At 41.3% G+C, this 23668-nt stretch overlaps 1 protein-coding gene across 1 annotated transcript in view; it reads right to left on the bottom strand.

The window, feature by feature from the left end:
• LOC121303634 (pappalysin-1-like) overlaps positions 1–23668 on the bottom strand; it is a 188830-nt gene that overhangs the window by 6863 nt on the left and 158299 nt on the right. The window contains exons 20-21 of the mRNA XM_041234437.1: positions 20784–20855; positions 19154–19252 (exon numbers count right to left, since the gene is read on the bottom strand). Of these exons, the coding sequence (XP_041090371.1) occupies positions 19154–19252; positions 20784–20855 (171 nt within the window). The remainder of the gene's footprint in view (positions 1–19153; positions 19253–20783; positions 20856–23668) is intronic.

Raw genomic sequence — 23668 nt, 5'->3', positions numbered from 1 at the left:
AGCCAGCACTGTGCCTGATAGCAGCCAGTTCAACTGTTCGAAACATTGACGGAAAAAAGGAAACCAAATATCGTAATTACCCATTAAAAAAACTAACATTTTCCTGTGCACAGAGTTTAAGTTCCTATTGAAAGGATAGAACACTACACAATTATCTTGTACACAACTGCTACATAGAGCACAATGCCATTTTATTATTGTATTAACCGTCAGTGGCTTAACTGTGATTCAGTGAATATGTTCACGGATATAAACATTACTGGTCATATTTAGCCATATCTTGAAATAAGAACATAAGAACACAAGAAAGTTTACAAACGAGAGGAGGCCATTCGGCCCATCTTGCTCGTTTGGTTGTTAGTAGCTTATTGATCCCAAAATCTCATCAAGCAGCTTCTTGAAGGATCCCAGGGTGTCAGCTTCAACAACATTACTGGGGAGTTGATTCCAGACCCTCACAATTCTCTGTGTAAAAAAGTGCCTCCTATTTTCTGTTCTGAATGCACCTTTGTCTAAACTCCATTTGTGACCCCTGGTCCTTGTTTCTTTTATCAGGCTGAAAAAGTCCCTTGGGTCGACACTGTCAATACCTTTTAGAATTTTGAATGCTTGAATTAGGTCGCCACGTAGTCTTCTTTGTTCAAGACTGAACAGATTCAATTCTTTTAGCCTGTATGCATATGACATGTCTTTTAAGCCTGGAATAATTCTGGTCGCTCTTCTTTGCACTCTTTCTAGAGCAGCAATATCTTTTTTATAGCGAGGTGACCAGAACTGCACACAATATTCAAGATGAGGTCTTACTAGTGCATTGTACAGTTTTAACATTACTTCCCTTGATTTAAATTCAACACTTTTCACAATGTATCCGAGCATCTTGTTAGCCTTTTTTATAGCTTCCCCACATTGTCTAGATGAAGACATTTCTGAGTCAACAAAAACTCCTAGGTCTTTTTCATAGATTCCTTCTCCAATTTCAATATCTCCCATATGATATTTATAATGTACATCTTTATTTCCTGCGTGCAGTACCTTACACTTTTCTCTATTAAATGTCATTTGCCATGTGTCTGCCCAGTTCTGAATCTTGTCTAGATCATTTTGAATGACCTTTGCTGCTGCAACAATGTTTGCCACTCCTCCTACTTTTGTGTCGTCTGCAAATTTAACAAGTTTGCTTACTATGCCAGAATCTAAATCATTAATGTAGATTAGGAATAGCAGAAGACCTAATACTGATCCCTGTGGTACACCGCTGGTTATCACACTCCATTCTGAGGTTTTTCCTCTAATCAGTACTTTCTGTTTTCTACATGTTAACCACTCCCTAATCCATGTACATGCGTTTCCTTGAATCCCTACTGCGTTCAGTTTGAGAATTAATCTTTTGTGCGGGACTTTGTCAAAAGCTTTCTGGAAATCTAAATAAACCATGTCATATGCTTTGCAATTATCCATTATCGATGTTGCATCCTCAAAAAAATCAAGCAAGTTAGTTAGACACGATCTCCCTTTTCTAAAACCATGTTGACTGTCTCCCAAGACCCTGTTACCATATAGGTAATTTTCCATTTTGGCTCTTATTATAGTTTCCATAAGTTTGCATATAATAGAAGTCAGGCTTACTGGTCTGTAGTTACCTGGTTCAGTTTTGTATCCCTTTTTGTGGATCGGTATTACTATTGCAAATTTTCCAGTCTGTCGGTACCACCCCTCTGTCAAGAGACTGCTGCATGATCTTGGTTAGCGGTTTGTAAATTACTTCTTTCATTTCTTTGAGTACTACTGGGAGGATCTCATCCGGCCCAGGGGATTTGTTTATTTTAAGAGCTCCTAGTACCTTTAACACTTCTGCCTCAGTTATGCTAAAGTTATTTAAAACTGGATAGGAACTGGATGACATGTGGGGCATGTTGTCAGCATCTTCCTTTGTAAAAACTTGTGAAAAGTAATCATTTAATATATTTGCTATTTTTTTTCTTCATCTACGATTTTGCCATTTGTATCTCTTAAACATTTAATCTCCTCTTTGAATGTTCGCTTGCTGTTGTAATATTGGAAAAACATTTTGGAATTGGTTTTAGCTCCCTTAGCAATGTTCATTTCTATTTCTCTCTTGGCCTTTCTAACTTCCTTTTTGACTTGCGTTTGCAGTTCTGTGTACTCTTTCTGCGTACTTTCTTTTTGGTCCTTTTTTAATGCTCTGTAGTGCCTTTTTTCGCTGAATATTTTTTTTAATTGATCTATTAAACCATTTTGGCAATTTAGTTTTACATTTAGATTTGTTTACTTTAGGGATATAATTGTTTTGCGCCTCTAGTACTACATTTTTGAAGAACAACCATCCTTCTTCTGTGGGTGTTTTCTCTATTTTACTCCAATCTACTTCTGTTAGTCTCTGTTTCATACCTTCATAGTTTGCTTTTCTAAAATTGTAAACCTTAGCTTTAATCATTACTTTTGGGGATTTAAAAAACACTTCAAATGAGACCATGTTGTGGTCTGAGTTTGCCAATGGTTCTCTGACCTCTGTTTTAGTTATTCTATCTTCGTTATTTGAAAAGACTAAATCAAGGCATGCCTCCCCTCTAGTCGGTGCCTTGACAAATTGTGTTAGGAAGCAGTCATTTGTCATTTCCACCATTTCTATTTCATCCTTCGCACTACCCACCGGGTTTTCCCATTTTATTTGGGGGAAGTTGAAATCCCCCATTAGTATGGCTTCTCCTTTGCTACACACATTTCTAATGTCATTGTATAACAGATTATTGTGCTCACCGTCTGAATCTGGCGGTCTATAGCATGCTCCTATTATTATGCCCTTTGAATTTTTGTCCGTTATTCTGACCCATACTGATTCGGTTTTATTTTCTTTGTCCAGGTTTAACACCTGGGCTTCAAGACTGTTTCTTATGTATAGCGCTACCCCTCCTCCTCTTCTGTCCTGCCTGTCTTTCCTATACAGTGTATACCCACAAATATTATATTCGTCCCCATCACTCTCAGACAACCAAGTTTCTGTAACGCCTATCACATCATAGTTACCTGTTAGTGCAGTATCTTTAAGTTCTAGAATTTTGTTTCTGATACTTCTAGCATTTAGATAAATACATTTAATGGTTGTCTTACCTGAGTTGTTGTTCTTGTTTTGATGCGGTCTCCCTTCTGTTTTTTTGTTGATTTCTCCCCCCTTCCTTTCTAGTTTAAATGCTTCCGAACCTGCTCGAGGATCTTTTCTCCGAGTAGACTAGTTCCCTTGTTATTTAAGTGCAGTCCATCCCGTCTATACAGATAGTCCTCGTTGTAGAATGTGGTCCAATGATCAAGATAGGTGAAGCCTTCCGTGTGCATCACGTCTTCAGCCATGCGTTTTGATTAATTATTTCCAGCTGTCCATATGGTCCTTTGCAAGGTGCCAGTAGTATACCAGAAAATACCACAGTTTTGGTTTTCTCTTTTAGTTTCCTTCCTAGCTCTCTGAATTTGTTTTGCAGGGATTGTGGTCTGTCTCTTCCAATGTTGTTTGTACCGATGTGGACGACTACTACCGGGTCGTCTCCTGTTCGCTCTAGGAGCCTGTCCACGTTTTCAGTGATGTGCTTGACCGAGGCTCCCGGAAGGCAGCACACTGTTGTAGTAAGGGGGTCCAAACTGCGAATTGAACTTGCTGTGTTTCTCAATATGGAGTCCCCAACAATCATGACCTCCCTTCTTTTTGCTGTCTGGTCACCACTGTCTGGTCACCACTTTGATTTCTGGTGGTTGTGTTTGACGAAGTTTCTTTTTTTCCCTGCTTCTGCCTACCTGAACCCAGTTGTTCTTACCTTCTATCTCCCTGGTGGCTTTCATTCTGTTAGGGGTGATGCAGACTTCCATGAATTGTGGGTGTGCCAGTTCCTCAAGATCCTGTTGCTGTCTCACTTCTTCCAGCTCCATTTCTAGCATACTTACTAGTTTATGCAAGTCCTGGATCGCGCAGCACTTTACGCACACTTGGTTTAGCTCCGCTGGGTTTTCTCGGATTTCCCACATCAAGCAGGTGTCACAGATTACTGGCTTGAAGACCATGTTGAGGGTTTTTTTTTTTTGAAGTTTAGTTTCTTCTGCAGCCGTCAACCTGCTTTCAAACTGCTTCTAAACTGCTCTGTACTTTTCCACGCCTGTACTTCTCCCACTCGCTGTCGCTGGGAAGATTAACTGCGTTGTTCTGCTGTGCTGTTGGCTCCTCCCCTCGCCCGTGTCTCAGAACGGCGCTGAATTTGAATCAGCTGCTCTGAGTTTCAGCTTGTCTGTTATCAGAAAAACACATGCGGCTGTTTGACTTTGAGCTGCTGCTGTGTTTCCTCAATGTCCTCTGTTTTCTGATTAAAGCAATTCAAGATGCAATTTCTCCTTACTGCTTTGAAACTGCTCTGTACTTTTCCACGCCTGTACTTCTCCCACTCGTTGTCGCTGGGAGGACTGCCTCGTTTAACCGCGTTGTTCTGCTGTGCTATTGGCTCCTCCCCTCGCCCGTGTCTCAGAACGGCGCTGAATTTGAATCAGCTGTTCCGAGTTTCAGCTTGTTTGTTATCAGAAAAACACACGCGGCTGTTTGACTTTGAGCTGCTGCTGTGTTTCCCCAATGTCCTCTGTTTTCTGATTAAAGCAAATAAAGATGCAATTTCTCCTTTCGCTTCTAAACTGCTCTGTACTTTTCCACGCCTGTACTTCTCCCACTCTCTGTCGCTTCCACTCCTTCTCGAAAATAGACATTTCTTTGTCGAGTTGGACAGGAAATGAAGCCAATGGCGGCGACGATGCCTGCAGGCAGTAGCACTAAATTCATATGTACGAAGGGTTAATAAAAATTTTAAAAATCGAACAAACCTGACATTGATATCTGCGGATGCTGGAGTCCAGCCTAATCAGTTAATCCAAGCCAATGCCTCACAGTGAATCTGCTGCATATTCATTAGTTTTGTTTTTTGTCAGCCATTGTTGGCACGATGGCCCCCTCTTTGCAGAGGGTGCTAATGTGTCTGCATGTACATTCCAAACAACATGTTGGAAGCACATGTTAACATGCTTCAGGGGAATGATACAGATACATGAAAACAATGTGAGCAAAGGTAATACCGAGAGGCCTCTCTCCCACACCTCACTACAAAGCGTGCAGCTGTGCAACCTGCTGGTATGTCGGCCCCTTGAACCTGTTTCAGGGATCTGGGTGATTGTACTGGGTGGAGAGAGGTAGGGAAACTGTTTTAATTACTCTGACAGTCTTGAGTGAAGCAGAAAAAGGTACAGGCTTGCAGAGCTGGGGGCTCGGGGCTTCAGCATATCCATCTCTGGGCTAAAGAAACAGACACTTAACTGAGGACCTGTCTACTTCATGGACAGTAAAGATCGCCAGTACAATTCTGAAAAAATGTGCATGTATGTGCACAAGTGATGATGCACAAATACTTGATTTGCTCATATCACTAATAACATATGCAAAAAGTCACAAAAAACACTTCATATCATCCTATTATATAAAATCATAGATTTTATATTATGGTTTCAATTAAAAAATATTAATATATCTTACATTTTTGACATGCAAAATAGATCTATTACACACAAATATAATACTACAGTTGGTTCTCAGATTAGAAAAGCTTACTTCAATGGTTTCATCTAATAAACACTCATCTGACCCCTAGCTTGGCAGAAGTCTCTGAATATGGAACAAGCAACATACAGTTTTATGGCTTCTTTAAGTGCAGCTAATTTTCATTATGGAGTAATTTAATTATTAATGTTGACTCTCTCACTAATTCTTTAAAACCAGATGAGATTTAAATCAAATGACATTTAATCTTAAGATAAACATGGATATGATATCTTGTACAAGAAGACTGTGTTTTGAAATCTATCATTCGATATTTCAGCCGACTGCCTCCGGAACCAGAGTTACAGCAGGGACACATTTTGATGAAGTTGTTCTGAGAGCTAACCCCACAAGCCATTAAATCTAACTCTTACAATCGTCAAAGCTTAGACCATAATGCCACAAGACCCAAACAGCCCAACAATAAGAAACATAAATGCCAGATAAGTCTCACAAAGTTACTGTTTACATTTTTAAAATTTAAATTAGCACACAGTCACAGTACCAAGCCTTAAATAAAATTCAAGTTCTAGGAGGACTGGAGATTCTCAAACTAACATATCTCCTAGCCAAACAGATTAAAACACAGGAAGCAGACAGTGCTTGTAAGAGGGGGACCTCTAACTGGAGCAGTGTACTCGGTAGGGTGCCCTCTAACTGGGGCAGCGTACTCGGTAGGGTGCCCTCTAACTGGGGCAGCGTACTCGGTAGGGTGCCCTCTAACTGGGGCAGTGTGCTCGGTGGGGTGCCGCAGGACCCCCTCCTTGGACCTCTCATGTTTCTTATCTACATCAATGACTTGGATCGGGGGATAATTCGCAAACTTGTCAGATTTGCACGTGACAAAAAACTTAGGGGAGTAGCAGGCACATTTACAGCCACCAAGGACTGCGCTATGTAGAAAGGATGAAAAAACTGAATCTATTTTAGCCAGGAACCAAGAAGAATCAGGGAGGACATGATTGACAACTTAGATGGGCCGAATGGCCTCCTCTCATTCCAAATACTTATGTTCTTTTATTAGACAATAACCTTCTACAAGAGATCCTAGTGCTGTGGTGACACATTTGCACTGCTGCACATTGGACTTTATTTGGGGTTAACTAGGGACTACCACTTGAAGCCCGGGCAGTGAACTTGGGAAAATGACATTCAAATTATAAGGGACTTCTGAGACTGTTGCCATGGTAATGGTGGATAAGAAAATTACTTGTGTGAAAACAAAGCTAATTACCAGGCCTTAAAGAAGGTCTCTGTAACAAGGTCTGGTTGAATGGGCTGGTCAGCCAAGTCAGCCTCTCCGCTCTTGGGAAATACCTTTGCCTGGCACTGCAATTCCAAAGCAGCCTCCAAAATCAAAGGAAACAGAGGAGCCAGGCTCACTCAATGACATCACAAGTGTATTCCAGTCATGTTTTGAGGTCTCCACAAACCCACACACTGCCCTCTGGAATGAACCTATTTTTGTGCAGCAGTAGCAAGTATATACTGGGAGGAGGGTGTGGAAAAGTTGTTATCCCACACAAGGCAAGCAAGGGGCCTAGAAGGGGCCCACAATTTACACCAGCTATGTGTTTACTGGCTCCTAGTGAGATGAGGCATCACTGCATAAATATTTGACTTTCCTCCGTTTTCTTTCTCCACTCCCAAACCTTTAGAAAGTTATTTATTTTGAACCGTGTGACACAGGAATACAAACAGAAGGCAGTTTATAAAAAAAGAAAAAAAAAAGAGCTTCTACTGAAGGTATCTCTTACAAACAAACTTCGGTAAACCTCTCACACTTGCTAGTTATTAAGGAGTATCTAACCTTAGTTGCCCTGACTGCCTTTATAATTATTAGTAAATACGCAGCTATATCTAAGACTGCTCCCCACTCTCAGTCTTCCTAAACATCAGCTTAGTTTGCAAATGCACTGCTTTTCAATGCCTTGGGACCAGTGGTAGTCTAGCGCCATCATGGCAAATTGGAGTTTGGTTGTAAAGAAACAACAGAACAGGGTTTCGTGAGGGTCTTCCCCTTGTGAGATTGATGACTATCCCTTTGTACAGAGAGAAATGCTTTCCCCCAGGACTCTGCATACAGTACCAGCAGAAGGATAGAGGACTGGGGTTATATTAAAAAGTAATTAGTGTAAATCATCACAAGACAGCACTTGGAAGATGTAATGCAAGACCACCCAGCTCTGAAATAAATCATTTCACCCAACATGCCATTAATACAAATTATTACAATCACTGTGTATTTGTTTTTAGAGCTAATTTGTAACTTCACGCCTTCCCCTTCTGTTTATTTATTCCTTCTTTACTCCGTCTTCTTTTCTGGCTCTTTGTCTCTTTATTTTAAAAAAAAAAAACCTGTGTGGTCCTGAAAATAATTCCCTTGTTTGATTAACCTATCCTGATCTGTTTTTGCCTTGTTTGTGATGATATTCTTTGATCACAAAGCATTAATAAATTGTGCCAGACAGTATATGCTAACACTGTCACAATACTGTCTCATTGAGGGCAGAATCCTGTCTGTAATTCAGCCATGGCATGTGTCTACGTTCAAATCAAGACTTGAGTGCTGCAGGTCTTGGCACAGACACAACCCGGTTGCACTCTGTGAGTAGTACTTCCACCCTTAAAGCTTCATCTTCTTAGGTATAGTACTCCTTTTGGGCTATTGATTCAATAATTAGTGAGTTGAAGTACACTAACGTAATTAAAAGTGGTTCTCTAAAATGGCTTCAATTGAGAAGTATGAAGGAATATGAAGTCACTTTAGTGCAAAACGGCAGCTTGAAGCAATTTAGTGTTTCTATATTGGAAATATAAATGCAATGTCACGTAAGTAGTTTAGCCTTAGAGAAGATGAAGATTACCTGTAATATGATTTCTTCATAGAATGATGAACTCCACACAGAGTGAAATCTTGGTCTCCATGTTGCTTGGTCAGGAGAAAACAATCTGATCTCTTACCTAGAGATCATTGATGTCATACTTTTCGGTGCCAAAGCCTATGTCACTTCCTCCATAAAAGCCCACGTCATAACCAACCATTGTCAACATTTCAAAAATAAGAACAGTAAACAAAAGAGGGGAAAGGATGTGTCACTCATGGGGTACACTCTGTGATACTACTGGTAAGTCCAGCAAGTAAGATGTCTGGACTGTGATGTCTTTTGTCTTATGTTTTTTCATATAAATGGTACAGGTGTTAGTTTTCACCTTGTGGTTGCTGTTGTAGCTCCCAAAGAAGGCTTGATGTCGAAGGACACTGGGAAGACAGTTAATAGATTAAAAGGAGACACCCCTATGCGTGTCACCTGCAGCTGTGCTCCTCTTACCAAGGAGATTGCTGCTGCCAGTGCCCAGACTCTGCTGAAATAACTGCTGTAGGCCTGGTCCCTCTTTAGAACAGGCTTGACAGCTGATGGGACCATCCTCTCCTATGTGAAATACACTCTAAGTTACATTCTTCCTGTAAGTGTATAGAATTGGGTTCACAGAAATGTTAAGAGCATACTGTAGGGGGGGGGGGGGGGGGGGGGGGGACAGCTACATAAAAGAAACATTACTAACTGAAAGTTAGAAGGGCACACACAAGAAAAAAAAGATTCATACATTTTTTAAAAACACTTTCATAAAACAAACAATAAACGAAACGCAAACGCCTCCAAGATGAAAACCTAATAGTAAATGCGGGAACTAATCAACATTCAACATTCCATCTGATTCTAATAAAAAGATACTGGCAAATAAGTATATGCACATAATTTAGAGCTTTTATTTAACATCATACAAACAAAGAGACTACAAAATTACACTGAACAAAAATATAAACGCAACATGTAAAGTGTTGGTCCCATGTTTCATGAGCTGAAATAAAAGATTCCAGAAATTTTTCATATGCACAAAAAGCTTATTTCTCTCAAATTTTGTGCACAAATTTGTTTACATCCCTGTTAGTTAGCATTTCTCCTTTGCCAAGATAATCCATCCACCTGATAGGTGTGGCATATCAAGAAGCTGATTAAACAGCATGATCATTACACAGGTGCACCTTGTGCTGGGGACAATAAAAGCCCACTCTAAAATATGCATTTTGTCACACAACACAAAGCAACAGATGTCTCAAGTTTTAAGGGAACATGCCATTTGCATGCTGACTGCAGGAATGTCCACCAGAGCTGTTGCCAGAGAATTGAATGTTCATTTCTCTACCATAAGCTGCCTCCAACGTCGTTTTAGAGAATTTGGCAGTACGTCCAACCGGCCACACAACCGCAGACCACATGTAACCACACCAGCTCAGGACCTCCACATCCGGCTTCTTCACCTGCGGGATCATCTGAGACCAGCCACCCGGACAGCTGATGAAACTGTGGGTTTGCACAACCGAAGAATTTCTGTACAAACTGTCAGAAACCGTCTCAGGGAAGCTAATCTGTGTGCTCGTCGTCCTCACCAGGGTCTTGACCTGACTGTAGTTCGGCGTCGTAAGCGACTTCAGTGGGCAAATTCTCACCTTCTATGGCCACTGGCACGCTGGAGAAGTGTGCTCTTCATGGAAGAATCCCGTTTTCAACTGTACCGGGCAGATGGCAGACAGCATGTATGGCATCGAGTGGGCGAGTGGTTTGCTGATGTTAACGTTGTGAACAGTGTGCCCCATGGTGGCGGTGGGGTTATGGTATGGGCAGGCATAAGCTACGGACAACGAAAAAAATTGCATTTTATCGATGCCAATTTGAATGCACTGAGATACCGTGGCAAGATCCTGAGGCCCATTGTCGTGCCATTTATCCGCTGCCATCACCTCATGTTTCAGCATGATAATGCACGCTTGGGATTGCTCTGGATCGACATGTACAACAGTGTGTTCCAGTTCCCTCCAATATCCAGCAACTTCGCACAGCCATTGAAGAGGAGTGGGGCAACATTCCACAGGCCACAATCAACAGCCTAATCAACTCTATGCGAAGGAGATGTGTAGCGCTGCATGAGGCATATGGTGGTCACACCAGATACTGACTGGTTTTCTGAACCACGCCCCTACCTTTTTTTTTTTTTTTTTAAGGTATCTGTGACCAACAGATGCATATCTGTATTCCCAGTCATGTGAAATCAATAGATTAGGGCCTAATGAATTTATTTCAATGGACTGATTTCCTTATATGAACTGTAACTCAGTAAAATCTTTGAAATTGTTGCATGTTGCCTTTATATTTTTGTTCAGTGTATATCGCAAAAGTCTACCCAAAGCCATAATGGTAGTCCAGTAGTTTACGTATATGGAACACTACAAATTGGTATGTAATTCAATGTTGTCGCAACATTATTCAGCAGGGTTCATTCGACTTTATGCAGCAGCATTAGTTAATTCTATAGGGTGATGCAAAAGCTGTATTTCTCTACAATGCTGTCAGTGATGAAGCAGTTTTTGTGAGCTGTCGTGTAGCTGGAGAGTTAGAATCAGACTGGCTTACTGGGATGTGTATGTTCTAAACTGCAAAACAGTTGAAAGCTGGAGTTCAGCTAGGGTTAAGAAAAAACAACAACAACCAGCCTTCAATATTAATAGATATGGGAGTGCAATGAAATCAAGGGGTTTGCCTGGATGGGAATAGCCCAGTTAACTAAGCACTCAGAGGGAAGGGGAAGGGCCAGGTCTGGGTGGTTAGATTTACTGGGGAGTGGGAATTACCAGAAAGATACAGTGACCTTGTGTTTCACAACAAGGAGAGAGGGAATGTCGTGCCAAGGGCTGGGGCTGGGTCAGGGCATCCCGGTAGAAGGAGTGCACAGAGATTTCTTTGTGTTCTCTAACAACTGGACAACAATTAAAAGAGCTGCTTGTGGGCCTTTCACAATATTAACAAACTCTCTTGTTTTTGAGATCATGTGCTCTATTAACAAAGCTACAACTCATGAGTTATTTAAAGAATGTGTTTATGAATACATGCCGCTGATACGAATAAGGTTTTTAAGGTCATGATTCAAGTCATCATAACCCCCTGTAACAGGGAGCGATCTGTGTTGACTCTGCTGGCGTGTTCACGGGCTACAGGAAGAGGGCGGCAGTCGTCCAACAACTGCCTGTGAGTCATGGCAGTGACACGGGGAGGTGGGAAAGTGGGTGTGTGGACTTTCCCCCTCTCTGAATGGCTGAGAGGCGCGTCTTGGGAGATTGTTAGCCCTATAAATTAACTCTCTGTTGTTTCCTCAGGTCTGCCCACTTAGATGCAACGAGAGTGCGGAAGCTCTGATCCAGGACCAGGAATCAGGCGAAACAAAGAGTTTCATAGCGAGACAGAGAGAGCGGGGAACCCTTGGGCAGACCCCAGCGTATTGTGAAAGAACAGGCTAGTTAGCCTACAGAGTAGGACGGTGATCCGGGTCGTGCGGGTAGCGGCGACCGGGATAACGCTGCCGAGTGCAGCACCTTTTATTTGTAGTTTTATTACTGTTTTATTTTCCATTGTTCTTTTCGCCTTCTGTTTTTATTATTATTTCTTTGAGCACCTGCGAGTGCACTTGCTGTTCGTGTACCAGCTGTGGTATTTCCGTGGTGCTGTCTATCATCGTTGATAGGCAGCCCACGGTCAACAGTGCCCTCTGCCGGAAAAAGCAAGAACTGTTTGCAAATAACACTGGGCACCTGTGTGGCGTTTTCAAGTACACCTGTCTGTCTCCTCGTCAGTGAATTACCCACACCCCTTCCACACCCCCTTATCACATTTCCATATGAACAAACTGTAAGGTGTGGCCACAATATCACTGAAGAACAGAAAGCTCATACATGTCATAAGCAGAAACACCTGGAAACACTGCCAACACACTAGGACATTCAACAAAAATGTTCACCTCTGACCCAGCCCTAACCTCTACATTCTGTTCAGCAGCAGAGCAATGTGGCCACTTTATAGAGTGACACCACCAGTCTTTCTCTAGGTGGATATCCCAATATTCCAATAGCCGGTTACAGAAAAGCAAACTCTGTTGCCTGTAATGTGTGGTAAAGTTTTATCAGGGCATACCAATTTTTTTACATGTGATGTTTACATTGAAAAGTGTGATAAAAATAACACCACTTTTAGTTTTTTTTTTATATTAACGATTCACTTTTTTTTCTGAAGTGATCAATTATCGATAATCCCTTACTCCTGACACCCCTCCAGTGCCAGCTCAGTACCCCCTTAGCCGAAACCCTAGCAACAGCAGCACTGTGTATTTGTAAGAGCAAGACCCACAGGTCAAAGCATTAACCATTTGAAACGAGGAGTGTTGTTTCATCTGATAACATCACAGAGTTTCAAGCAAGCCTATTGTGAAATAGCGACTTCAATCAAACTCAAATCAGAGAGCGATGTAACACATGCAACTTTGTTTTCTGGAAACAACTGAAGCAGTCAGATGTACATGATATTATGTAGAGCCCCCCTCCCCCTTGAACTTTCCACATGGGAAAATTGTTTGACATTGCCAGCTAGTTTCTTCAATGGTTCCCAGAGTTGCCTAATGTTACATCATCCTGAAGAATAAATCAGAAATAGTGTTACTACTCCTTCAAATGTGTACTTGCATACATTCCCAAATGCCATGCTAGAAGCTGCCTACCTCTTCATATCGAGATGAAATGTCATGCTAGAATGTGTCTACCTCTTCATATCAACATGAAATGCCATGCTAGTAGCTGCCTACCTCTTCATATCGAGATGAAATGTCATGCTAGAATGTGTCTACCTCTTCATATCAACATGAAATGCCATGCTAGAATGTGTCTACCTCTTCATATCAAGATGAAATGTCATGCTAGTAGCTGCCTACCTCTTCATATCGAGATGAAATGTCATGCTAGAATGTGTCTACCTCTTCATATCAACATGAAATGTCATGCTAGTAGCTGCCTACCTCTTCATATCGAGATGAAATGTCATGCTAGAATGTGTCTACCTCTTCATATCAACATGAAATGTCATGCTAGTAGCTGCCTACCTCTTCATATCGAGATGAAATGTCATGCTAGAATGTGTCTACCTCTTCATATCAACATGAAATGCCATGCTAGAAGCTGGCTACCTCTTCATATCGAGATGAAATGCCATGCTAGAAGCTGGCTACCTCTTCATATCAAGATGAAATGCCATGCTACAATGCAGCTACCTCTTCATATCAAGATGAAATGTCATGCTAGTAGCTGCCTACCTCTTCATATCGAGATGAAATGCCATGCTAGAAGCTGGCTACCTCTTCATATCGAGATGAAATGCCATCTAGAAGCTGGCTACCTCTTCATATCAAGATGAAATGTCATGCTACAATGCAGCTACCTCTTCATATCAAGATGAAATGTCATGCGAGAATGTGTCTACCTCTTCTACATTAATCTCTGGCTTGCCTCACAAACACAAGCTCTCACACAGATGAAGCCTCCATGTCATGGTTTACCTTGAGAAAAACACAGCAGCCACCAGTATAGACCCAACTTTCACCTCTGAGGAAGAGAACTGCCAAACTAACACTGCTGACTTCCAACTTTAACACCCCCAGCTCTGATGAAAGGATACCTGACCCTGACCCTTCCACTCCCCCCTCTTATTTGGGATCTTGTGAATTTGAAAGAATGAACATGCTAACTTTTCAACTCTTTTCGAATCTTAGCAACTTTTTTACAAGCATACCTGGGAAGATCATGTGCAAACACAAAACTGATTTTACTGAAGATTAAAGTAGACAAGGAATTTGTTTTATGCATTTTTTGTAGATAATTTCTAAAGGGTGCTGTAATGATAAAAAAAAATAATAATCCTGGTAAAATCCATAGAAATAAAACATTAAATTGTCTGTAACATTAGCATACTATACTCTTGTTTTAGTTGATATGAATGTTACATAACAAAACATTATGTAACAAGCGGTCACAAAAAAATGCTCCTACTGTTTGCCAAGGTGCTTGTGTAACCAACACAGGCATTTCCATGACTGGTGGACTTTTCTTCACCCTTGTTAAGCAAGAACATTGGCCTGCATGTTAGATTTTTGCTTCAATAACATTTTCTGCATTACATTAAAGCAAAACAAAGGCATGCCTTTCTTTAAACTGTTCGCCTCATGAGATGCACATCATTAGGGGATAGAAGGAGCCGACCATGCTGAGGCACATGTGGAACCATGCATGACAAACCTCATAAATAAGTGGAGTCATAAAACTATCAGGAGGGATTTTCCATCTTGCACCTTGGTGATTATTAGGAGTGGCAGCAGGATAGTAAAACACAAATATAGAACTCCTACTTTCTTGCTATGATTGACTTTCACACATTTTAACCATTAAGCCAAGGCTCCTTGTCAGGTTGGACAATAGTGATTTCTGATTAGAATTGTTGAGTCTAATAAATAATCAAGACTAAACAATATCATGCAGATTGAGTACAGATGAAATAGTAGGCTGGGAGGAATATATCAGAGTCAGTGTTAAGCTGAAGGGAATCAGAGGCCTCCCATTCCACTGCCCACAATGGCTCCTTTAGCATCCTTACTATGTTTAACGGTTTAGCAGCATGCAAAGGCAACCCTGCTCAGTCTGTACAGTGAGCGATCACTTGAGGATTGATCTCTGCTTGAAGCAGAAAGTTTAATGCATTGTCATCTCAGATTGTATGAACTCGCTTGAAGAAATAACATAAAAGTTTCAATATTAAATAGTTTCTGTAGAAAGATCACAGAAATCATCAGCAAGTGTTAAATGTAGACTGCTGCCAAATAGAACTCTCGACAACTCAAAACGATCAGGGTACGTTATTGCAATTTGCATTTTCCCCCTTGCAAGCTATTTAGAAATAGGAGATAGACGCAGCATCATTTTGAGCTTCCCATTTTGATCATGAATGAACCCTACATGCAGTGAACTTGATCGTCATGTTGAACGGCTTTCGAAGCACATCCTCAAACAAGCAAGGTACCCAACAGCCTTCCTTTCAAAGCACAACCTCATAGACAACCAAGGCACCCAACAGTCATCCTTTCAAAACACAACCTCAAAGACAACCAATGTACCAAACAGTCTTCCTTTCAAAGCACAACCTCAGACACATAAGGTACCAAACAACCTCAGTGCACAATTTGACCAAGCATTTGAAGATTTTCATATTGCAGTTAATCCATCATTAACAAAAAGAAAGGAACCACTTTCATTAAGAAAGGACATCTTACCCCCCCCCCACCCCCCTTTACTAGTCTGTGCCAGGAAAAGCTGTTTTTTACACCACTGGGTAAGAGCTGGGAGCGTTTACATTTTAACAGTCAGTTTCTCACATCTGGCTCCAGTCTCCTTCTCCCAAACATTCCACATTGTGGCTTCCTACTTCTCCACTGGAAGCCCGATTCCTGACCGTCCTTTATGAATCACCTCTTCTACTTGAATGGATAGCTTGAGTTTGGGGTTGATTTACAATAGTAACACTTTATTATCGTACACCCATGCTGAGTGACTGGATTCCTTCCATGGAATAGGAAACAGTACAAGCATGTGACTTCAGAAAGCCACAGCTCATTCATGTTGCTTTTATTTCTCTTGAGAGCAACACTGAACAGTTCAAAAATACCTTCAAACGTCGTGTCCAGTAACGCATATCAGACATGTCTGCTGCAGTCCACAATGGGCAGCAAGTACATGTCACACACATAAGGGAGGGCGTACAATTCGGTTTTATTATTTGCTTAGGTAGCCCTGTGGTGTGAAACTACTAATGGTCCTGGGTTTATGTGTTTCTAGTTGATTTATTATGGTATTTCAGTTGGAACTGTCAGTTAAATGCAGTTACTACACAATGTTTCAGAATACATGTTGTATATTCCACCAGGTACAGGTCCATAGCCACAGAAAATGTTGGCAGTATTCTTAGTTACAAGAAAACTGGAACATTTCCAGTCCCTTTCTCTTCAAGTGGGATAGTAGGATATAGCAGGTTTTTTAAAGAGTTAACAAACATTAGTGGAGATGTTAATTACTGTTAATCTTTGGTGCTGTTCCATGTAGGCCCAGTAGGGGCCGCTGTTAATGATGTTGTGCACGGAGTTGATGGTAAAAGACCTAAGAAACCCTCAAAGCCTCAAAGATTTGTATCTTGCTTGTTATTGTTATTACAATTTCAATCCCCCCTTTCGCAGATAAACAAGATGCAACATTATTTTTAGTAGCCCATGCTTACGACAATAGTCTCAACATCAAACAGGACACCAATGACTTCCTCAGCAAAGTAATTACAGCTTGAAAATATGGGCTGTGTGTTTACCGTAGCTCCCAGGCAGCGCATCGGAAGCCTAAGGAGGAGGAATCACGGATCTCTTTGGGAGAGTGAAAAAACCTGCACCTGCTAGTAACATTATATGGGTTACACATTTACAATTTAAAGAACTGTATATAACACACCTATTCAACATCTATTGAAAATGTAAGATTAATTTCTGTACAGTTTAAATTTACAGTACTATTCCTGTACTAATTTATTAATTACATGTTTTAGTTATTTTCTCTTCCTAAGCTGGTAATCAACCACACAGGGGGCATGCAATAATTGGTCAGGTTGAGCAAAAAGCACAAGTTTTGAAACTCCTAGTCTATTCATTTTACAATGCTCTGGTTTTCAAGTGAAGGGAGCTGGGTTTTTTCGTTTGGTGACACAGAAAGGTGCAAGTTTGAATTCTTGTATATATTTCTTTCAAAGGTGTATAAGATTATAATTACCAAAGACATTTTCCCAGTGCTTTTTTACAGTGGTTCCCATTTGTTTTGTTGCATAGGAACACTGTGTTTAGCTTCTCCATCAAAGGCCCGGCATCTTTCCTTTGTGGGTTGTTTGACAATTAAAATCCAGGGATTGACATCAGTGAAAGATGTTAAAAACCTACAACTGGGGCCTGTCTGGTAAATTCCTGAAACTGCACTCGCTGCCCAACACAAACAGGTTTTAGCATCTGCAGAACAAACTACTGCAACCTGCAAGAAAGTACATAGCACAATTCCAGCAAAGGGAGACAGGTGAAAACCACAGTGCCCTTGCTATTTTCCAGCTTGCTTATAGAAGGGCATTAAAAATGTCTCCTATACTTTGTCCCTTTCCATGAGTCACAACACTCAACACACCTTTACATGAATCACAACACGCAACACACCTTTCTGTGAATCACAACACACAACACACCTTTCCATGAATCACAACACTCAACACACCTTTACATGAATCACAACACTCAACACACCTTTCTGTGAATCACAGCACTCAACACACTCTTCTAGTGTCAGAATTCTCCAGCGTCATTCATTCCTCTGAAGTGGGTTTGGTTCACAGAGACTGTCAATGTACTGTAGTGATTGGATCTCACTTGGGTGCTACTTATTAAGGGATGAAACAGGAAGGGGATCACAGCAGACTGACAGACCCCTGTCAGCTATCATTTCACAGCTCAGTGCTGATCAGCAGCAGGCACGGTGACATCTGTAATGTCACTACAGAGATCTGCCTCCCCTGAAAGCCACCCCAGTGACCCCAGAGCTGTACCAGTGACTAATACCGCTGTAGCTGCTATTGTACCAGCAAGTATGTCTCAGTACAGAACCATTAGAGATATCAATTCAAGTTTTCTGTTTCCATTCATTGATCCTGTTGTACAGATATCAAATCTCCTTGTTAGGTCATTGTAGCACATCCCTGAGATTCAATAAAGGAACTTCCCCCTCTCACATATAACAGAATAACAGCTAATTATCATTATACCAAGTTAGCAAGTCAAAATGGGGCATGACCACACTCCAACTACTGTAAATCAATCAATAAATAAAAAGCAGGTCTACGGATTCTAGGAAATATTCTGTTTTCCTCACATGTTCTACATACACTCTGAATAGCTGACATGCCCAGCTCTGGCGATGGCCCCAGTATCTCTACTGTTTTTAATGGTTCTGATGGCCTTAAAATGATTTTGCAATCTCCCTTTGATCAAACATTTTAATGCTGTCATAAAAACTGCACTTTTTATCATTTAGATTTGTGCTTCACACACACACACACACACACACACACACACACACATACATACACTGTAGAAATAGCTCCCAAAAACAGTAAATGACAATTTTGTTTTTATAAAACATTAATAGGCATTAAGAAGGCGGTGGGGATCAAAAACTCCTTTTAAAACAAGGAATACAAAAAAAATGACTCATTAAGAAGGAGTCTGAGCAACAACAGAAAAAATATTTTATCAGGGAGCAATTAGTGAAAATATTTTTGATAATTGATAATGCTATTGGAAATAAATTAAATTAAAAAAAAGAAAGTAACTACAACATCTAAAGCCAGGTGGACTGTTAATCTGGTGAAGCCATTTTAAAGTGACAAACAGACTATAGTAAACACATTCTGGATGTTTGGCATCTGTGAGCTGTTATGGGTATTTATTTGGTATCTGGATGATGAAGGTCCTGAAAGGGTTAAATCCAGGGGAAATCCCAAGATAACAAGCTCCTACCTTTTTAGTTTTCACCGTAGAGGCACAACAGTCTCCTCCATCGTAGTTGCAGAAGGCTCGGTTGTTGATTGCGTCGCAGTAATTATCGCCCATGAATGGCTGGGGAAAATAAGATTAGCATCAGCATACAATACATTGTATATATAGCTTTTACCAAGTGTGAACTGCAGGAACCCCAGTGGAGAGCGGTGAATTTGCACAGCCAGGATGTGCACCTGCGCTCCACTGACTGCATGCCTCACCCTGCACATCACACGGCTGTGCTTTTACCAGATGAGGCACTCTGGGACCCGGAAAAGCACTCTAATGAGGGTTCAAATGCAACCATAATGCACTTCATTTTTAAAGCTAATAGACATGACAAGGTTAGAAAACAATGGGAAATGAGCCAGGAATCGATACTGATTCAGGCTTCCTGAAAAGCATGAGGAAACCTTCTGCTTTGAATCAAAACGTCAGATTGAATCAGAAACATGAACCTGGTTCTGTAACATTATCAGTGAAGCAAAGACAGGTACAGTATCTATCAGGGATTTCACTGCAGAGATGAGATTGCTGTGTTGAAAAGCAATGTCTCACCAAGGCTTTTGAAGATGTTGATCCTGTGTTTTATTTCTTCTTGCCTGGGTGCCAACAGGTTTGCAGCATTTCTTTTAAACATGCGCATGCAGGAGCTCTTCAAATGATCTGCGCAGGTTAGTTTTGCTTTCTTTTAGATGCACTCTTAAGCACAGGGTTCATGTCTTGTGAGTATGACCTGCCGTGTGATGTTTCTGTATATTTAAACTGCAAGAGCAATCTATCGGATAGCTGTTTATTCTACATGCTCTCTGCAGTTTGTCCTCTTAGTATACCTGCCTGGAAGCACTCCCAGCCCAAATCTTCACCCATGCTACTTGAGAGGTCACGGGTACAGGTTGATAGTTCCTCAATACGGACCCCACTCCAATCCACTGATCAGACACATTTACAACCATTTTGCTTTGTGTCAGTGCTCATTGGTTGATCAACAAAGTGAAAACAGTGGTATGCAGTAATATTATTTTCTTCAGTGCAGAGAAACTATCTGAATTTTCGAATGGAAATTGCTGCACATGAATTTGTGTCCTCACCAGTTGATAGATATTAGAAAAACGTATCACAACATGTTTTACCCTGCACTGATTTACCACCTTGCCAGATTTTACACAACACTCTAAAATGGCAAGTGATGTGTGAGAATAACATATAAAACAGGTTCAGCAAAGTGCTGCTTCAGATTTGATAAGAGAGTCAGAATCGGTGGATACAGACACGGGAATGTCACTCAAATGCTTTCCAAACACTGGCCCAACTTGCAAGGTACACATAGTGAGCAACGTTTTGTTTTGTTGTGATCCTATTTTCCGAAGGTTAATATCACACATAGTGATTAACATTTTGTTTTGTTGTGATCCTTTTTCTGAAGGTTAATATCACACAGCAGGCCAGGTCTGTCCTGAGCATGCACACTCACAGAACTAGGGGAATGCATGCATATTTGTCCAAAAATGAATTCATACTTTTGTATGTGAATGAAGAAATGAACAGTTAGGTAAACTGCAGAATTTAAACAACAAACAGACACACTGCCACAGGTGACATGCCTTACCTCACAACCTTTGATACAGTGAACCGTTTCTGGATGAGGATACCACTTGAGCCCCCCAGTGCAGACAACACTCTGTTCAGGAAAAGAAAGAGAGAAAAGGGCAAAATGTAGACAAAAGACACATATTATTGCAAAGCCGCAGGCAGCAAACAAAGCTCTCCTGTGGAGCAGGAGCATGTCCCAACTATTCGAGGTAATCCAGGCAGCATCCAGGAGGAAAACATTTCATTGTGCCAGGCTGGGTGTGCGCTATCACCTGGAAGGTCACAGCAAAAAACAAGAGCAACGGCGAGCTTGGAGACTGCTACAAACTTTCACTGCCTTTCTCTTTCTTGGAGTGCCAAGGGATTGTTTTTGCTTGCGAAACCATATTTTATATATATATATATATATATATATATATATATATATATATATATATATATATATATATATATATATATATTTTTTTTTTTTTCAAACCATATACCTTGCATAACTTCGGCTGACCTTTTGATCATTTTGTTCAGCTTTATAATCCTCAGAAGTAAAATGCCATATTTAACAAATCAAAAAAACATTGTTACATTGCATGACTAGGAAGCAGTTTGGGGTGCAAAGGGGTTTTACAAAAACAGGCCAGTCAAGAACATTACAATTAGAGAGGGAAAAACATTTCTTCTATACGATGGGAGCGGTGGGAAACCTGGAGGCTCAGAGCAGCTCAGTGCGTGCTTGCCGTTTGGATGTTTAGAACATGCAACACTTATAACAGCCAGACTGCCAGCAGCTACAATTGGAAAGGCAAAATAAAAAAGTGCACAGAGAGACCCAGAGGCAAAGGGTTTTGTTTTGCAATTAACTGAGCTACAGTTGTAAAAGGCCGCGCTGTATGATATACTGCCATTACAGATCTTGTCCTGTGTCCTGTTGGTGGGACGAGATAAGCTTAAAGGCTGTAAAATCATGATTGCTCAGCTCTTTTGCGTTGTGATTAAGACGCTCACTTGCGGTGCGCTGAGTCACAAGCTTTCTGTTTCTTGTTCAATGTCACTGATACATTGAGACACCAACACGCAGATATTTTTCAGAGCAGGTACCTGGTTCCAGATGAGGGTAGCCCTATGGGGACAGCCTTCTGATACAGAATGGGGATTGAACGGGGGATGTGGGGGGGGGGGGGGGGGGGGGGGACTACATTTCCAAGAAGTTTTCCAGCTCTGCCTGTGGAGAGCTAAAGGTAACTCACTAGGCTATATTTAATTCCATGAATTAGTATTCAGTATTGCACTGAAGCCCAGTACAGTGTTTACATGAGGGCTAATTTAATCCGTCTGGTGGGAACCTCAGCTTGTTTTTACAGTTCCTGTAAAGCCAGGTGCTGTTCAAGGCTTACCTGACACGTATTAAAAAGACTCTTATACTATCTGTATCAGACTGTTTTTCTTTCCAACCGTTTCATATTTTCCACTGTTAGTCAGGCCCTGCTTCTCAGTGTGAGTGTATGTAAACTGTGTGGGATGAAGGGATAGAGGCCCCCAGTTGTGATAGACTCCAGTCAAGAGCACTGTTTATTTCCTCGTCATGATGCAAGAACAGCTCCATGACACTCAGCAATTCAATCTCCTTCTGCAGATCACCCTATCTGTCCATCTACGCCCTGGTGACTCGTCACTAGGAAGGCTTTTTTGCAGTCGTGGTGGAAGCTTATGTACATGAAATCTATTAAACATCACTTTTTAAACAGTCTTGGCACTGCATTTTGGGTAAAACAAAGAACAAATATCCCTTTGATAGTAAAGTGATAACATTTGGAGAACCACTGCACTGGAATTCTTTCTTATTAAAATCTGTTGCTGATTTCTGAAGCAGGGGAAATTCAGGGATATCAAGATAGTGAGTGAACGTGGTATCTGATTAACAGTCCTCATTCCTGACATTAATACATGTTGTGGTACAACTGCGCTTGTGATGTGGCTGGTTTATTAAAACCCTTTACTACATTGTAATAACATATTTACACACATGATTGTGTGGTTTCAATGCAACAATAAGATTTTCAGTGTAATGACTATGTAACCACATATGGAATTACAATCTTAGTACAGTGAAGCTGGAAGCACTTAGTGTTACAGAACATCTTGCAAAGTTTACAGAAACGCAATAAGTTACCTTTACTGTGTCCCATGTTATCCATATCGCTGCATTACTGAGCTCTTTCTATCAAAGCTGCCGATAGGCCCCCTTCCCTCAATGACCTCCGAGGTCCCGCCCACCAAGGGAAAATGATCGTCACGCAGGGAAGGATCGACCTGTTCTCCCTTCTCACGTTGGTACGGTAAGACCATTTGTGTTGCATTGAGCCCTCTTTATTACTTAAAAAGTGCTGCATTGGGCTTGCTGCTAGTTCCCTTGCACTTCGTGCTGAAAGCTGGCTTGCCGCTTTTCACAGAATCAGTAGCTCCTAAATCATAGCCTTTTTTCTATTTCTTACACTGTCTTGAGCACCTGCTCGCTACATGTGTTAGGCTGCTTCTCTTTGTGTCCATCGTCTGTGAGTCGACTGATGGTAAGCAGTATTATTAACAGTGAGTGTGTGTTTTTCACCCCCTTTTTTTACTTGGGAGAGCTCTTACTCCACAAGGGCTAGGCTTGCTTTGTCCCCATTGCTGAGTTAGTCCACCAGCCGTCTGCGGGCCGCCAGTCAGGCCGCCGGGCGAGCCTTGTTGTTTTGATTGTGCTGCACGTCTCTGTGCTTCCGCAGAGGACTAGTTGCAGCGTGGCTGCTTACAGCTGAACCAGCCGTGTACTCCTCACTGGGGCCTGCCCCGTTGTTGAGTTGAGATATACTTCAGGCTGTGTTGGGCTCTCCACCATGTCTGTTAGGTCTTACAATCGAACAGACA

This window comes from Polyodon spathula, chromosome 34 (assembly GCF_017654505.1).
Source record: "Polyodon spathula isolate WHYD16114869_AA chromosome 34, ASM1765450v1, whole genome shotgun sequence".
In the NCBI taxonomy this organism is placed as follows: Eukaryota; Metazoa; Chordata; class Actinopteri; order Acipenseriformes; family Polyodontidae; genus Polyodon; species Polyodon spathula.
Note: the sequence above shows the minus strand (reverse complement) of the source record. Positions and strands in the feature narration are given on the sequence as shown.